Raw genomic sequence first — 18,112 nt, 5'->3', positions numbered from 1 at the left:
TATAAGTTGTGTTATAGTATTGTTGAATTCATATGATATGAGTTATCACAAAATTGTGATACAATTTTTTTTAGATTGCTTAACATTTTAAAAATAAACCGATACTCCCTCCGTTTTAACTAAGTTTGATCGTATTTCTTTTCGGATGCCCGACTAAAGTTGAGTCATTTCTTGTTTTGATAAAAAATAAAAAATATTTAATCACTCTTATTTTTTTCTTTTTTCTACTTTTTTTTTCTCTCTCCTATTTTATTTTATCTTTATTTAACACATTTATTACAACTTTTTAATTCTCATTCTCAAAAGAAATATCCCAATCAAATTGGACGGAGTGAATACTATTTTATGGTTATTGTTCATGGTTTCCAAGCATATTGGTTTTTCATTTCCAATGATTGTTAACAAGACCTAAGGTATCTAATGACTCAAATTTTATTTTTGATGTATTAATTAGTGAAAAATCATTTTTAGACAATTATTTTGAATGTTTTTATAAACATTCCACTCAACTTTTGTGTCCGGTCCAATCAAAGTGTAATTAAACCCGTCGTCCCACAAAAAATGTCACACTTGTGGGATGACACAGGATTTTAGGAGGTTTTGTTTTGTGTGTTAGATGGAGAGAGAAAATATAATTTTTATATTAATGTGAAAGGGTACTTTTTCTAAAAATGGAAATGTAACATCTTTTATGGGACAAATTAAAAAGGAAAGTGTGACATTTTTTTTGGGACGGATTGATATTTCCCTAGAATCAATAGTTAGTGTTCAAATCTCGCTAACTCTTCCTAAATTGACAATAATTTTATCATAATGTATAGTTTCTTGGAATTAAAATTGAAGAATCCAGACTCTACTATGATATGGCGTATTAGATTGATTTTGAGTTTATTTTGAAATTTATCCGGAGGTAGCTCTATAGGGTTTGCTGAGCTCCAAAGATAATATTACAAGTTGCTCAGTTACATTATCTTGTGTATCAAACCACAACCAAAATTGCATGATATTTGTCCATTAAGCTACCGATTAACCTAGTAAAAGTTGGAAAGAGTGTATGACAAAAAAAATTACGCTAAGGGCATCTGCAACAGAGTCGAAGAGGTGTCGGAAGACGCAGAGGGAAACATGTTGCGGCTCCCAAGCCGTATCACAACTTATTTGTTGTTGTTATTATTATTACACTATTTGATAAGGCTCATTTCATGTATTGACTTTGGGGTGATTTTACATGCTTTTGGGGGAGATAATGCATAAATAGTGAGTTTAAGTGTGCTGTTGGATCAGTTATACAGTGCAAGTTGCAAGTTAGCCGAGTGCAAGTTAGACCGTGCAAGTTAGCCCGAGCAGACACAAATTGAGTAAAATGGAGTGAAAATGCAGAAAAATCGCCCAACTGATCAATAAGAGGAGTTATCAAAAGGAGCCGGCATAGCAAGGAGTAGGACAGATGAGAGAGAATTTGAAGATACCCTTTATTGTAAGGGTTCAAATGTCAAAGCACGAAGGATATACTCTAGGGACTGGAACTTGTAGCCGTCATATATAAAAGGATCAACATTGAAGGAAGAAGGGGCTCTCGATCTTACACACAGTCACAGATATATTCCTTAGAGAGAGTTCATAGCTGCAAGTCCACTCCACATTTCAGAATACTCTCTGCCTCCTAGCTCGGTGGGAGAGCCTTAGTTCCGACCGTTTTAAGCGTTGCAATCGTGTTCCACCACTCTTTGGGAGTGAAGATACAATCATTTACCTTTTGTTTTAGCCATTTACTTTTTGTGCTTTAAGAAGTTTGAGTGTTTTGAACATCCTAGCTTAAGAATCTCTTAGTTATTTTATTGTTAGATTTGAATATTGTCATATGAAGTTCTGGATCTGGTTCTATTTTGATGATTATGGATGTTTTTGTTGGATCTCGTTATGTTGAGCTTTGTTTCTACTTTGTTGGATGCTTTTCGCACTTGTTAGTTGTTTAGGAACTCTTAGATCTAGTTTGTTAGTGTTTGATTTCATAGATATCGTTCACTCTGTTATAGAATTACATGATTATGGTTCATTTTTGTTTATCTATCATCCTAGTTGGTTTGTTAGCGTAGATCTAGTTGTTTCCGCTGTCAATTTAAGTTGTGATCGAAGCATGCTCTGTTTTCTTAAAGTTCGTTCATCCATGGTGTCTTAAATGCTTTTTTGCTTAGTTTCTTGAAGAAGATGAAGTAGGAGGGTAGTTATAGATCAGGTCTGAAGTTTGCTTTATGCTTTTACTTTTCCAGCTTTTTCTGCAACTCAACGGTTTAGGAAAGATGGTCCCCATTTACTTTTTCACCTTGTTTGCCTATTTAAGGAAAGTTTTCAGTATGGTCTTTCAAATGCAGGTGTTCTTAGTTGCTTTAGTTAAGATTTAAAATGTTTGTTCACCTTTTCATGCTCAGACGTTTATTCATGCTTTCATACATTTCCCGTCTAATTGACCAGTCTAGATAGAGTCCCTTGTTCATCTTCCAAGTCAAGTGATAATTCTTAACCCACTTTAGTTGCGTGGCAGCAACCAACCTCCCAGAATATCCCTAACACATGCTACATCTCTATTCTCGTGGGATCGATTCTTACTTCCATGTGCTAAGTTTTAGTATCTTGTGGGTTAAGGTTTTGAAAGTAGTCTCGGATTGTGCGTCCGACGACACGTAGATAGATCTAGAGAGTCTTCCTAGTCAGTTCACGTATTCTCCATGCACATGCACAGGCGTGGATTGGTTTAGTCGGTCTACTTGATCAGTTCGTGATTAAATATTTTTATGCACGCGTGTCTTTACTCGAGCAAGTTTCACTCTTCGTCTACGATTTAAAGTACCACTTTGACTCGGTACGGATTTTATGAATGTGAAAAAGTGGGTTCAAAAAGTTATTGGAATGTAGGTCCCACATATTAGTTTTATAATAGAATGTGGGTGTAATGAGTTAGTGGAAGTGGGTCAATTTACCAAATATAGAAAAAGTAAATGTGGACATTTGGGACATCACATGTTTTAAAGCGTAATAATTGGTAGAGTAAAAGTAAAAGATAAAAAATATTCTCTCAGTCCGTCATTCAAAGTCCCATTTTGCTATTTTGGGATGTCCCCGAATTAAAGTCCTATTTGCTTTTTTCATTTTAAGTAAGGGGACCAACTATTAACGTAACTCATTTTACTCACATATTCTATTATAAAACTAATATATAAAAGTGTGGTATACTTTCCACTAACTCATTTCTCCACTTTTCTTCACAAAGTCAAATAATTTCTTAAAACCCGTGCCGAGTCAAAATGAAATTATAAATAACAGTCAGAGGGAGTAGTTAAAACAATGTCAGTATTTTTCATGGGACAAGAAGAGTATTTTGAGTTCCTTTTTAATAAAAATAAGAAATTTAATCACATAATATTGGTGTTAATTTATGAAATTTAAAAAAAAATTCAATTATCTAATTTTGAATTTAGTTAGTTCAATTTTATCTATAACAAAAATTTAGAATAAATATAAGAGTAAATGATAATCATAAAAATAAAAAATTTATAATTAAATTTTAATATACATAATTACGAAGAGAATTGTGAGATTATTGAAATTATAATTATGATATAAGAGAATCTACATCGAAACACAAACATCTCGCATTTTAGATGCAAAGCTAAACTCAGTACACACCCTTGCTTGCGTAATAATGCTGCTACTCCTCTTAATTTCAGTTCGACCCCTCCACTTTACACTATTTATACGAGTCGTCGCCTTGAATTAACCCCTAAACATATGTATCTGTAATTGTATCAACTCTCACATTAATATACACTTTCATGGATTGAATTGAACCCTCGTTTGCGATCTTTTTCTCTACAACCACGGGGGTTTTTGACGGAGCTCAACTGCGATTCCATTTAGTGCTGCAATCTGGAGCTGAGGTGGAAGGGTTTCTGCTCGATTTTATTTATCATTTCGCCGTCGCAACAGTTGGTTCGCGGCGACAATTGCTGCCTGCTCATTCCGATTTCGGTCTGCTTTTCCTCTCCAGGTTGGTGCTCGTTTTTCTCTTTAAAAATTCTTGATTCATGACTTTATTTTTTGCGGTTTTCTGTTTTTATTTTGTTCGAAGTCATGGTTTATTTGGGATGAAATTAGAGCAAAAGTGCTGTATTGGACTATATTTGAAGTTGTATGCAGCAAATACTCACATTGCTTGTTCAGCACTAAGATAGAAAATGAGAGAGATAAGGGGACTAGATGGGGAGTTTTGGATTTGTTTTACTGGGTTTGTTTTTGAGCAGATGATATTATGAGGGAATTGAATATGTTATGATAGTCGTGGTAATTTTGCAAACTTGTGATGCCGAGGTTGGCGGTATTTGTTAATGGGATGTGAATGTGCTATTGGATTATTATATAATCCGTAATCCGTTCCAATCAATTTGTGTCCTTATTGCCAATCTGCTGAATACAGTCGACCATTTTGTACGTTGCATGCTCATTCAGTGAGAAGGCACCTTCCTATTGAATGTTTATGTCTTTATGGACATTTCTAAACTCCTACTAGTAGTTGTTCTTAGTATTTTGGCATCCATTTTTTTGTGATTTGTACATTATTGTTATCAAATGTTTTGTAGAAGCCACATACTTTGGATGGAAACATGAATGGGTTCTTGCAGCATTTTTGTATTATTTTGTTGCGATTGGAGTATGCACCTGTTGTTAGGGTTGATTCACAACACACCTGTTTACTCAGCTTTCCTGTTGGAGCTGTAGTTTGGAATCACTTTTAAGTCATAGATAGCTCTAATTTTTTCTGAGAAAGTAGAAACTTTTTTGCTAAAGTTATTAAGTAACTTCTTCTTAAAGAGTAGTTTCATAAGGAGGAATTGGTTAATTCTTTCAATCTTTTTGTTATGTTGATCATATTCTCCTCCATTTGGCTTTACTGTAGTCACTTCCCAAGGTATTCCTTATTTTCCTGCCATCAAATGCTAAATAATAAAATTTGCCTATAATTATTTAATACGAGAGGGGTGCAGTGGCAGAAAGGACTCCGATCCCCATTACTTTTCTGGTAGGCTAGTATCTATATTTTTGGGTCTGGCAATAAAGTTAGAAACATCTAATTTGCAGGAGAACAGAATTACAATCTCCACTGCTGCATTCAGAAAATGCTTGTGATTGGAACTTGAATGATTGCCAGCATGGACTTGAATGCCTCCCCAGAACCAGAAGAAGATGAGGTTTTTCCCAAACCACAGTCAGAAGAAGATAATGTACAATACTATGAACATGTTGACCATGAGCAGAGTGGTGCTTCGATTGCACGCCGGGTACCGTTCTGTCTTATTTTGAACAAGCTAGATGGGTTTTGATTATTGCAATGTTAGTGGCAAAGCCTGTCTTTAGATTATGATAAATACGACCATAGATCCTGGACAAATATTCAAAAATATATTAATAGTGTGTCATGCTATGATTAGAAGTCCTTTACGTACACATTGGTAATGACTAATGATCTGAATACCAGCCCTTGCATCTTTTAATCTCAATGTTTTTGCAGAATGGGGGAAGTCTTGTGTGACTCTATGTGAGTTCATCGCATGTTTTAGCTTGAATGTAGTTGCTTATGTGTTAATCAGATGTAACCATATAAGATAATATACTGGAAGCTATAACATTGGTGCTAGACACTAATCTACATACTTAGAACCTGGTAATTGTGATTACCCTATTGATCAACCTTAATATATTTGCATACTTTCCGATTACCCAGTCCACCTTTATGTTACTAAATAATGTGTTTTCAATAAATAGATGTATTTTTATAGCTCAATCTAAAAACCAAGAAAATGATCTCTACGCATGTTCTTTTGCATCAGGAGCGTGAAGAAAGGATCCTAAGGATGCGCAGACAGCATCCTGATGACAGACCATCTTATGGTTATCAGCCAAGTCAGCGTGATGATGTGTATAAAGCTAAAAGGCAGAGACCTAATAGTAGACTTCCTCCAGGTGAACTGTGTGGCATGTCTTTGGGTTGGTACAAATTACAATGCAATGAGTGCAAAATTAAAATGATATTAATGGATACTTTTGTATATTATGTAACTATTTCTGTTTACTATTCTTTATTTCCCGAACCACATTCTCTATTTACTATTCTGCCCATGTGGAAAGAACTGATGATTTTCTGACCGAGCTTGGATTGAAGGATGCTTTTATGTTAAATGTGAACTGTGAAATTGTTATCTAGTCATCAATATTGTACTTACGTGGGAAAAAGAAAAAGGAACTTGAAAGGGTTGATGTTGTGCTGTTTCTGGTGTCACAGGGTTCCATAGTAATATTTTCTTCTGTCCAGCTACAGTAAATTTGAGCAGCAGTTGTTCTCTTCATCTTGGTAGTGATAACTATATTTAGAATATATAATACCCCCCCTGCAGGCTGGTTAGACTGCCCTGCATATGGGAATGAGATAGGAGGTTTTTTGATCCCTTCGAAAGTTCCTCTAGGCGAATCATTCAATGAAGAAATTCTACCTGGTAAAAGATATTCATCAAAGCAAGTGGTTCATCAACAGAGAGTTTTAAATAGAAAGGTGCATAACTATATTGCTGCTTGTTGGTATTCTCATTGTATTCTCTAATTTCTAATATAGGTAAGCAGTAAGATCATGATTTTTTAAAATAGAATTAGTCTACAGAAAAATTGACTAAGTGGCAGGAAGATGTAACCTCTGCTTGTTATTTCAAGGAGGCCAAAGCTGAATATAAGTTCCTACTGTGTATTTCCAGATCGGTTTGGTGATTGATTTGACCAATTCAAGTAGATACTATAATCTCAATGATTGGAGGAAAGAAGGCATTAAGCATGTCAAGGTGTGTAATTTTTCTCTATCAGCCCCCTCCCTGGATTTTTATTTTCTGTTCAAATTACTCCTTAATTTCTTAGTCTTCAACCCCCCTAATTCACTGTCTTCTCTTTAGATTCCATGCAAGGGGCGTGATTCAGTGCCTGAGAATGAGGCTGTAAATAAGTTTGTTTATGAGGTACATTTATCGTTTTAGACAGATAAAGGCATGGAATCTGTTTCTTAATATCTCAATCTCCTTTTCTGCAACAAATGTCTGGTGATGTGCATAAGATTACTGCAAAAGGGTAATTTTTGTGATAACAAGGTTCAAGATGTTTTTTTTAAACAAATACAGTAACTTGATATGGTCCCTTTTCCTCTTTGTGTGCAATCAATCTAACTATCTACGAAAGATTGATCTTGTATAACTGCATTGCGCATTGATGCCGGGCTGCAGAGAGTCGTCCATTTAGGTTGTAAGACAGATTGTGCAATTCTGGTGAACTGATACATCTTTTAGCAAAAAGAATAAGTTAGCAACCTCTCAAAATATTGTACTTTGTACATAAAATTTCTCTAGTTTACAGCCTTGGGCTTTTTACATACTTTGGAAACTATTAATTTTTTTTATTTACATAGAGCCCCATTACATATTAGAAGTGTTAAGTTGAAGAAGCTCATCGGGATTAAGAACACGTTTTCTAGCTTAGTCATCTTACATGAGTTCCTAGATTCTCGTTTTTCTTATTTGTGAGATATGCATAAGTACTAATTGGTTGAACCATATCAAAGATCAGAGTTGTCACCTTAACGGGAATAACCTCACTAGTCAACATGGTAAATGATTTATGGGAGGTGATATGATTTAAGGGATCTGACATGAGTTCCTAGATTCTTGTTTTTCTTGTTTATGAGATATTTATAAGTATTAATTGGTTGAACCATATCGAAGATCAGAGTAGTTGCCTTGACGGGAATAACCTCACTAGTCAGCAATGTAAGTGGTTTATGGGATGTGATCTGATTTAAGGCAAGGTCTACTTAACGCTCTTTGCAGTTAAAGGTCTACTTAAAACTCTCTTAAAAGTTAACTATACACTTGCTTTGCTATTTGCTTCATATAGCTTTTCCTTTTTAGTTATGCATATAACATATGTTCATTGAAGTATTTATCTTTTTATATATTTCACTTTAAGGTGAATTTTGTTAGCTTTATATTCTAAGTATATAGAAGTTTTAAGTTGTGTGCACTGCATGTGTTTCTTAGGTCCAACAATTTATGTCTCGGCAAAGGCAACCCAAAAAGCATATTCTTGTTCACTGCACACATGGGCATAATCGTACAGGGTATATGATTGCCCATTATCTCATGCGTACATCGCCTATTTCTGTCACTCAGGTTAGATAGTTGTTTATTTATTTGTTCAGAAGGTTAATATTTGTATTGCGACTGTTGTCTCAACTTTGTTTCTTGTTTGGCAGGCAATCAAGACATTTTCGGAAGCCCGTCCACCTGGGATTTACAAACCAGACTACATTGATGCTTTGTATAGTTTTTATCATGAAAAGAAACCAGAGATGGTTGTTTGCCCTCCAACCCCAGAGTGGAAAAAATCTTCTGAACTGGATCTGAATGGCGATGCAGTGCCAGATGATGATGATGATGATGGAGATCCTACAGCTCCTCCAGATGTATGTTCATGTGTTCTTGTGTCTATGTATTTGTGTGTATATATATATATATAGGGGTGCATTAGTTATAACATCCTCCCAACATGCTGCCACGTGACACGTATAATGCAAAATAATAATGCTATAATGCAAAACATTAGTGGACGCTGGAGATGGAACTCCGCTGATTGCATTATAGACGGTTTATTTTGCGTTATAGACATAGACTATCTATATATAATATATATAAACTGTCTACAATGCAATCTGTCTATATATATAAACAATATCTTTTGCATTATAGACAGACTATGTCTATAATAAAAAATAAACTATAATGCAAAAAATCTATATTGCAATCCACCGAAATCCGTCTGTAGTGTTCACTAATGTTTTTTTTTTTGCATATAGCGTTGTTATTTTACATTGTAGGTGTCATGTGGCAACACGAGGTTGGACGTTATGACTTTAGATTAGTTATTTTTGAAGTACATCCCTATATATTTTCATCTACAAATCTAAACGGAATTGAAAGATACATCTTTCACTTTGAAAAGCTCAGTTTTAGTGCAAACAAAAACTCTGTTTTAGTGCCTCTAGTCTTTGTCTTGCTCATCAATGTCTTACCCATCTAACCTTGAGCTTGTAACATATAGAAGATAATGAGACACGAACAACACTAACGTATGATGTGTTAGGGTGAAGTCTGAAGACTGCTAGAAATTTAATTGAACAGAACAGACCATAAAACAGCATACTGACGGACCACGATCTGATAAAAACTAAATGAACAAATAAAATAAAAGATAAATACTACTCCTATACTTAAGAGGCCATCCTCCGAAAAGGCCACAACAATAAAGTTGAAATCTCAATATAATTCTGAATGGTTCTTCTGCAGAATACGAAGCTCTATTTATTATAACTAATAAAGACTCCTAACTGATTACACCCTCCGTCCCACAAGAATAAGCACTATTTCCTTTTTAGTCCGTCCCACAAGAATATGCATTTTCTAATTTAGGAAAGTCTTTTCTATCTAATGAGGTGGGATCCATTCTCCACTAACAATACTTTAATTATTTTTTCTCTCCACCTCTCTCTTACTTTACCAATTTTACATTAAAACCCGTGCCTAACCCAAAGTGCATATTCTTTGGGGACGGAGGGATTATTATAATAATCTAGAGGATAAACATAAATATAAGATTTCTAACAAACTATAATTTCTGAACAATTAATTAATACTCCCTCCGTTCCATGTTAATTGAGTCATTTTTCTATTTTAGGAAGTTCCAACATAATTGAGTCATTTCTATTTTTGGCAATAGTAACACTCTTTTACTTTATTCTCTCTTCATCTCACTTACTTTTTCACCATCAACTTAACACACTATTCTTAATCTCCGTGCCGAATAGAAGTGCCTCTATTAACAAGGAACGGAGGGAGTATCTTAAAAGATAAACTTGAAAGATATCTGTACTATGTAACTAATAAGTAAGTGATAACTTGAAAGATATCTGCGGAATATATGGTGGATTGTGCTCTATCAATTACCCCTCTCTCAAAACAGCCTTGTCCTCAAGGTTGGTGTTTATATTATCTATGAAGCATGTGCTCTAACCGGTGGGGGCTCATACTCCTCCGTTAGTGAGGATGACAGCACGCAAAATGGAAGATCGCGCAGAGGATGAAAGGGCAGAAACAATGTCCAGTAAGGCAGCAACCAATGCGGAAGCCAGTGGCTGTGTGCTATAGTTTCTGAAAAAATTTACTCTGGCTGCTTAAATTGATGGCCGTGAATTTCTGTCATATTCATTAATGTCTTCCCTGTCTAATATTGAGCATGTAACATATAGGAGACTAATGAGACACGGACAATGCTGACAAATGATGACCTTCTGGGAGATAACATTCCCAGTGACCAAGAAGTAGTGATGCGGCAGTTTGTATACCAGACTATGAAGTTGCCTGGAGGGGTATGTTCTCCTGGAGTATAGAATTTTTATTTTGTTGTATATGGCTATATGCTACAAGCTTACAATGTTGCTGACAAAAGGGATTTTATTTATCTGCAGGTTAGAGGACCTCAGCACTTTCCTGGCTCCCATCCAGTTTCTCTCAACAGGTCTTAGTCGTCTTCTAGATATCTAAGTGCGGCTGTCTGAGTGCAGTAGGCTGCTATATTAAACTGTTTGGTTTTGCAGGAAAATATTACACAAGTATTGCTACAGTTCTAGCCATTTAGTTCGAAAATTCTTAGGAGCTTCGCAAACTGAATAAGAGCGAAATCCTTTTCCCCACACATTCAATATTTATTTTGACAACACTTGTATTAATCCTACAAAATTGGAGGTCTCACTTGGATTGAATTGCTAAAAACATTTAGCAGTGATAATCTTAAATGTGCTTTGGCCTATGTAGTTAAAGAAAAAAAATATTGAATCTTATTTTTTTTTTTGCTGCACTAGTATAGGTACACAATAGTCTGGACTTCCATATAAGCTAAAAATTCTACCAGTACTTGATTGAAGATATGGACATTCACTTGGATTAGCTCTGATTACAGTTTCTTGTTAGCTTGTAGATAGTCACCTGTATTTTGCCTTAGATTTGTGCTGTCATTATTTTGTGAGCTGCTGATCTAGTTGTTCATGTATTTATCAGGGAGAACTTACAACTGTTAAGGCAACGTTACTATTATGCAACATGGAAAGCTGATGGTACAAGATACATGATGCTTATCACTATGGATGGCTGCTATTTGATAGATAGGCATTTCAGCTTTCGCAGAGTCCAAATGCGATTTCCTTGCAGACATACTAATGAGGTATGTAAATATACTAAATATAATTTGAAATTGTGAATATCTCTGGCTTTGTTTATACTGCTCACATAATTGTCTTTATTGATTTTTATTTGTGTGGTTTTATTTCTTTAGAAGGGAGGGGCTGAGAGAATTTATCATCATTTTACGTTGCTTGATGGGGAGATGGTAATTGACACTTTGCCTGATACACAGAAGCAAGAAAGAAGATACCTTGTTTATGATATGATGGCCATTAATCAGGTTTCCCTTGTAGAGGTATATATGGAAACCTCTTCTGTTTAATGTTCCCTACTTCCCTTGATGACCATTATCTGGTCAGTTCCCATATTTTCTGTGTTTCTTATTTATGTCTTTAATACTCCCTGCATCCAGGCCTAAGCAACACGATTCTATTTTTGCATAGGAGTTTAGGTAGTGGTGTTTAGTGGTTTAAATTATAAATAGTAAAGTAAGAGAGAGAAGAAAGTAAGAAAGAGGAAAAGAGAATAAAGTAGGAGTGATAAGTTAGTTAATTATTTCCAAAACAAGAAACGTCTCGCTTAGGTTGGAGCTTGGAAACATCCTAAAAAGGAATACGTCTCACTTAGGTTGGGACGGAGGGAGTACAATATTGGCATTGGGCAGTTGGCATGTTGTAAAATATATATCTTGTCTATTTTTACTGTTCAGCATTTTATCTAACTGTATTAGCAATGACATAATGAGTGAATCATTAACATCAGATGTGGGGATATTTACTTTGTCAATAATATCATCAAACTAAGTTTTTGTTCGGTTGATGAAAACTATATCTTTAATGTGTATAAGGTGTCCTCAGTTTTCACGGGAGACTGTAAATCTTCAGTTTAAATGGGAATATGAGTATAGATGCTGATGGCTTAGTTCTGAATTCTGATCAAGACGAGGAATGGACTTACCACAGCAAATATTTGTGGTGACACGTGTGCTGTATAGGTTTTTCTTTTTCTGTATTTGAGGCTAGGAGAACTTGCTACCACCTGCTTTTTAAACGTGATTGATCGTGATTCTTTTGTAATATTGATCTTTTGCACTCACACAAATGGATCATCTTTGAAGGCTATCAGTATGCACTCATTCTATATAGAATCGGATACTTTTTCTTGTTTTTTTGTTCGAGAAAGGAGATTTATTAAAAATCTGGAACATGGACATTATAATTTGTGTACTTTTGTGACATGGCATTTTATTTTTGCTATTATGAAGAATGCATCTCTAGGGTTACTAGGTTTGTTCTCTGACACTCCAATCAATGGATATGCCTTTAACTATTGGCAAATGAATACTGTTTTCCTATAATCCTGGTCCAGTCCTTTTGTTTCAGCCATTTAACTGTATACAATACCACTATTGGCAAGTGACTATTGTTTTTCCTTGTTGCAGGTGTACATCTGTTTGTTTAAGTAATGTACTTCCTCTGTCCCATAATAGATGTCACACTTTCCTTTTTAGTTTGTCCATAAAAGATGTCACATTTCCTTTTTTGGAAAAAGCTATCTCTCACATTAATATAAATTTACTATTTTCTCTTTACCTAACACACAAAACATCTCCTAAAATCCTGTGCCATTTTCCAAGTATGTCATCTATTATGGGACGAAGGGAATAATATATAGCACTAATTTTCATTGTTGCTGGTCCATGCTATTTGTTCGTCATTATATATCCACTCATGTTCAGTATTGGAAGTTTCCCTAGATTTTTCTTTCCACTACTAATAATTTGTTTATTTTCTTTTTTCATTTTTTTTGCTCGTTTTATGTGAACATAGTTCTCTCTAAACTAATCTACTTCCCTGCAGCGACCATTTTATGAACGTTGGAAAATGGTTGAGAAGGAAATCATTGAGCCACGAAATTTTGAGAGACAACACATATATCAGAGTCAAAACCCTTACTATAGATATGAATTGGAGCCTTTCAGGGTTTGTAATCATCTTACCTTTATATGCTGTCCTCTCCCTATTCTGCACTAGCTCTGTATGATCATGCTTGTGCATTTTGATGTACTATGCAAGTGTGAATCCCTATAATTTTCATCTATCTACTCATTTATCTGTGTATTTTGCTATATTACCTAATCTGACAGGTAAGGAGGAAAGATTTTTGGCTTCTTTCTACTGTGACAAAGCTCTTGAAGGGATTTATTCCAAATCTTTCCCACGATGCAGATGGTCTTATTTTCCAGGTGCTTAAAAGACTGGAACCTGTATCTAACTTTTGATGTCCTTTTTTATATACTATGATAACTTGATTATTGTTTCACCAGGCTAAAATTCTTTGACTTGGACTTCGTTTGATTTTTATATTGATTAATGACGCTCATCTATTAGTGTTGCTAGAACATTGGAAACATTGAAAATTTCTTATGTGAAGGATGACCGAGTGAGTATCATGTCGTTGATGAATATTTGAGAATTGTGCCGCATGTCCTAGGAGTTAAGTCTTGGTATGCATTACAGCTACCCTTTGGTTGAGTAGTATATCATAATATTATGTTGGTCCTTTGCACCTAGAGTATGTTATTTTATATTGTGACGTGGAATATGCTGATAATCTTATAATAATTGTTATCTGCCGGCCTTATCATTGCAGGGCTGGGATGATCCTTATGTTCCGCGGACACATGAGGGTCTCTTAAAGTGGAAGTATCCCGAAATGAATTCAGTAGACTTTCTCTTTGAGGTTTTCTTCTTTAACTTTTCTGTAAACCATTAAATGGCACCTAGTTTCTTATGACCATGTCTTATAATTTGATTTTCTATCTTCTCCGATGCTTACAGATGGTTGAAAGTCACCAGATTCTCTATCTCCATGAGCGCGGGAAGAAGAAATTGATGGATAATAGGGTTGTGTTTCCCGGTCAGTATGTCTCTGTTTTAAAACACTCTAACTGGATAGGTTGTTTGCGACTAGGTTGAGTTCAATGAGTTCCTCAGCTCAAAAATTTTCGTATCTATCTGTCATTAAGATGTACTCCCTCCATCTCATAAAAATGTGCACTTTCAATTTTCGTTCGTCCCATAAGAATACGGGCATTTCCATTTATGGAAAGTTATCCCAATTTATTACCCACCCCTAAACATCATGTTATTTACAACTTATACCACCATTAAAACACTAATAATAATGGGGGTCCCACTATCCACTACCACTACTACTACTTTAACCTTCTCCCCATCTCTCTTACTTTACCAATTTTGTTTTAATTCCTGGGCCTTGCCCATATTTTTATGGTATGGAGGGAGTATAATGCTTGCCATGCGCTGAATGGAAGTTTACAAATTACTCTCCTTGTAATAATTTTGTCTGTTTACATCTTTGTCGGGGATGTTGGAAGCACATAGCATGATCCTTTGTAGCTAGCAACTTAATCTGTAGGATGTCTATTTGATTCCGCTTTTGCTAGAATCTCGCTTCTACTTGCATAGATTTTCCGTTCTTAATCATGGGGAATGCTTGCCTTGGTTGGGTTTTTCTAACTCCCTTTACTGCAGACGATGGGCCTGATGCATCAGCATATAATGGTAAAATTATTGAGTGTTCGTGGAACTCCAAGGAAGACACGTGGGTTTGTATGAGGGTTAGGGTGGACAAAGGGACCCCGAATGAATTCAACACATACAGGAAGGTACGATCCTAATCTCATTTTAATTTGTTTTTTTACTTCAAAACTGCTTCGGCGCTAAATCACATCGTTCTAAAACTAAACAATTAGGTCATGAGAAGTATCAAGGACAACATCACCGAAGATGTATTGTTGAACGAGATCAATGAGATCATCCGCCTTCCAATGTACTCTGATAGGATACAAAGCGAAAGCAAAGTGCACAATGCATCACGTCGTAGGTGAACAAGAAGTTCGATAAATGAAGTGAACCTTTGGAGAAAAATTACTTCTCTGCAGCACCTAATACAAAATGGAAGATCTGCAAGAACCAGCCAACGAGGAATGTTGTATGTAAACCGATCCGTGGGTGCGCCATATCATTGTTGTCGGGAATGATTCAAGAAGAATCATCTCCTATTTTCCCCTCTTTTCTTAGCATAGTCGTCTTAGGTGATAGCTAGGAATAGTTATATAGGATGATGATCCTTTGTATATTATTGTTATCAGCTGCAGTTGCCTTGAATAGAAGTTGGTAAATTTGTTTAAAAGAAGTGTGAAGATTTTAATTTATTTGTGCCGTCTACGATCGCCAAATTTTGCTCGTGTTGTGTATAAATGTGAGCAAAATATTCTAAATCAAAGTTTTCAATCTGAATCAGGTTAAGAATTTGTAATCTTGTTTCTTGGTTATATCGTATTTCATTTTTGGCAAATTTTAAATCTTTGGACTAATATAAAATAAAAATTAAATTATGCCCCTCCGTCCCATAAAATGGTAATGTAAGAAGGAAGCAGAGAAGAAGAGTAGTTAAAGTAGTATTAGTGAATAGTGTGACTCATATTATTAGGGCTAACAATTTGTGATCCGACACGAATCCGCACGAAGTTAACCCGACACGAACACGCACATTTAGGATTTGGGTCCTTATAGGGTCGAGCCAATAAGAACCCGAAAATTTTGGGTTGGGTCGGGTTGGGTTATCCGTTAAGAAAAATAATAATTATTTTTTATTATTTTTATTAATTAAAATAATATATTAAATATTAATTTTTATTATTTTTATTAATTAAAAAAATATTAGAATTTTAATTTTATTAGTAAAAATATGATTAATACTATTATTAATTATTTTTTATGATAAAAAAATATTACTGCATACTTAAATTTTATTAAAAAATAATTATTTTAACTTTATTAGTTAGATTTAATTTTAATATACTTTAATTTTATTATTTGGATTTAAAAAATATTTAAATTAATTATTTTAATTTTGTAATATCTTATTTTATCATATGTCGGTCGTTATCGTATAGCGTTTATATTGTTTAGTAACTTACTATCTTTAAAAGATGACCGATATTTTTTGGATGACACGAAATCCGCACGAATCCGACACAACCGATATTTTTTTGGATGACACGAAATCCGCACGAATCCGACATGAATCTGTTTGGGTTGAACCCGATAAGAACACGAGATTTCGGGTTGGGTTGGGTTGGGACCCGATAAGGTTGGGTCGATATTGGGTTGGCCCGATAGCGACCTAATCCGCACGATTTGCCAAGCTCTAAGTATTTTGGTATTTTGACGTGTTTGTTGATAAATAATAGAAAAAAAGATAGAAAAACGGTGAAAAAATGGCCAAGGTGTAGCAGCCTCTGTTCGAGCCCATCTGGCAACGAGTTTGAAGTTCAATCAGTGGTTACTACACATTATTCTCTTCGTCTTCTAAAGAGCTTCGCGTGGGTACCTTGAACATCTAAATCGGAGTTCTGTGGAGAAAGTTATGGCCATTTTACGAACATTGCGCAGTGCAGTCAAAATTAGGCGGAAATTAAATAAGGAAAGAAATTGTTGCCAAATCTCTCCTATTAATTGAAGAATTCGAATTTACCATCTTTCCCATTACTTGGAGGATACTTTTTTTATCAATTATAAACTTTTTTTAAGCCTATATATACCCCATAACTTAATTCATGATATTCATCCCAGAGCCTCCAATCCTCTTCATCTCTATACTTCTTCCATTCCATATTTCATATATAATTCTTCCATCTTTCATTGGAGCGGAGCTCTGCCAGATCCGCAAGAGAAGACTGAAGACTATATCATTCAACCTTGGGTTTTATTTTGTTTTTCTTCATGTCTAGTACTTTTTTGTTGTTTTACTTGTCTTTGAGTATTAAACATCTTTTGTAGAATTTTTGGTAAATATGCTATGATTTTGAGTTATTTATTCAGTTGTTTTTCCTTGTTAGTTCTTGCAGTTATTTCAATTCCTCTTGTGCTTATACATTTGTTTGATTGGCCATCTTATGAATGCATGTGGATTTTACTACAAGAACTGAGAAGTGAATAGTTTAATTTTAAAGAGGAGAAATTGACGTCCTTGCCAATAAAATTGAGAGATTTGAGCTTTTGAATGAAGCAAATTTATCTTAGAAGCTTTTAGGAGTTGTCGCCTTAGTTTTAGGAAGGAAACGTCTTTGCCAATATAAATACCCACACTCATCATATATTCTTCACATCAAATTATCTTACATTCATACTTCAAATTTTTTTTATTATGAATTATATTATGTAATTTTTAATTTTTTATTAATTTGTAATAGTATTTCGAGTATTTTTAATGCATTTTAATATTGTGGAAATGTTTTTAGTTATTGAAGTATTTAAATTGCATAATAGAATGGTGAAACCCTTAAGCATGCTCTTGCGGAAGAGCATGGATGTGGGTGTTGTGCTCTTGCGGAAGAGCAGGGAGTTAAAAATGAATAAATGTAGATCTGGGCCCACATCCATGCTCGTGCGAAAAAGCATGGATGTGGATGCTCTAACGATGGACATGTGTATATTTTTCTCCCTGCTGACATTGATGCTTTTCAAACCATTGTTCCTATTGCATATCCGTCGTATTTAAACCCAGCCCATTCTTGCTCCTACTCTAGATGTAGTTGATGATGCAGTCAATTTATTTTTTCATTAGATAAATTTGATGCTTGTGTTTATCTGAGCTCCGATAACATATCCAAGTCGTGTGCGATATCTACTAATTTTGTTGAGATACATTATGTAGAATTTCTAAATAATTTGAAGTTTTCTAAAATTTATGAACTTTTTCTTTTG

At 34.8% G+C, this 18,112-nt stretch overlaps 1 protein-coding gene across 4 annotated transcripts; it reads left to right on the top strand.

The window, feature by feature from the left end:
- The first annotated feature begins 3,784 nt into the window (after positions 1-3,784).
- LOC125221890 (mRNA-capping enzyme) lies at positions 3,785-15,555 on the top strand. Of its 4 annotated transcripts, none has more exons than XM_048124217.1 (18): positions 3,793-4,045; positions 5,134-5,333; positions 5,883-6,015; positions 6,447-6,601; positions 6,798-6,881; positions 6,990-7,052; positions 8,124-8,255; positions 8,339-8,548; positions 10,388-10,507; positions 10,607-10,656; positions 11,196-11,358; positions 11,473-11,613; positions 13,178-13,300; positions 13,465-13,563; positions 13,971-14,060; positions 14,159-14,237; positions 14,873-15,006; positions 15,094-15,555. In XM_048124217.1, exons 2-18 carry the CDS (start codon positions 5,193-5,195, stop codon positions 15,226-15,228), a joined length of 2,052 nt encoding a protein of 683 aa, XP_047980174.1. In that variant the 5' UTR covers positions 3,793-4,045; positions 5,134-5,192; the 3' UTR covers positions 15,229-15,555. The 4 variants fall into 4 exon arrangements, 3 of the variants coding, with proteins under 3 accessions (XP_047980187.1, XP_047980174.1, XP_047980166.1); XM_048124209.1 differs by having other exon boundaries at positions 3,794-4,045; positions 11,470-11,613; XR_007176439.1 differs by lacking the exons at positions 14,873-15,006; positions 15,094-15,555 and adding an exon at positions 13,752-13,824 and having other exon boundaries at positions 3,785-4,045; positions 11,470-11,613; positions 14,159-14,210.
- The last annotated feature ends 2,557 nt before the right edge of the window (positions 15,556-18,112 follow it).

This window comes from Salvia hispanica, chromosome 1, assembly GCF_023119035.1.
Source record: "Salvia hispanica cultivar TCC Black 2014 chromosome 1, UniMelb_Shisp_WGS_1.0, whole genome shotgun sequence".
Lineage (NCBI taxonomy): Eukaryota > Viridiplantae > Streptophyta > Magnoliopsida > Lamiales > Lamiaceae > Salvia > Salvia hispanica.
Note: the sequence above shows the minus strand (reverse complement) of the source record. Positions and strands in the feature narration are given on the sequence as shown.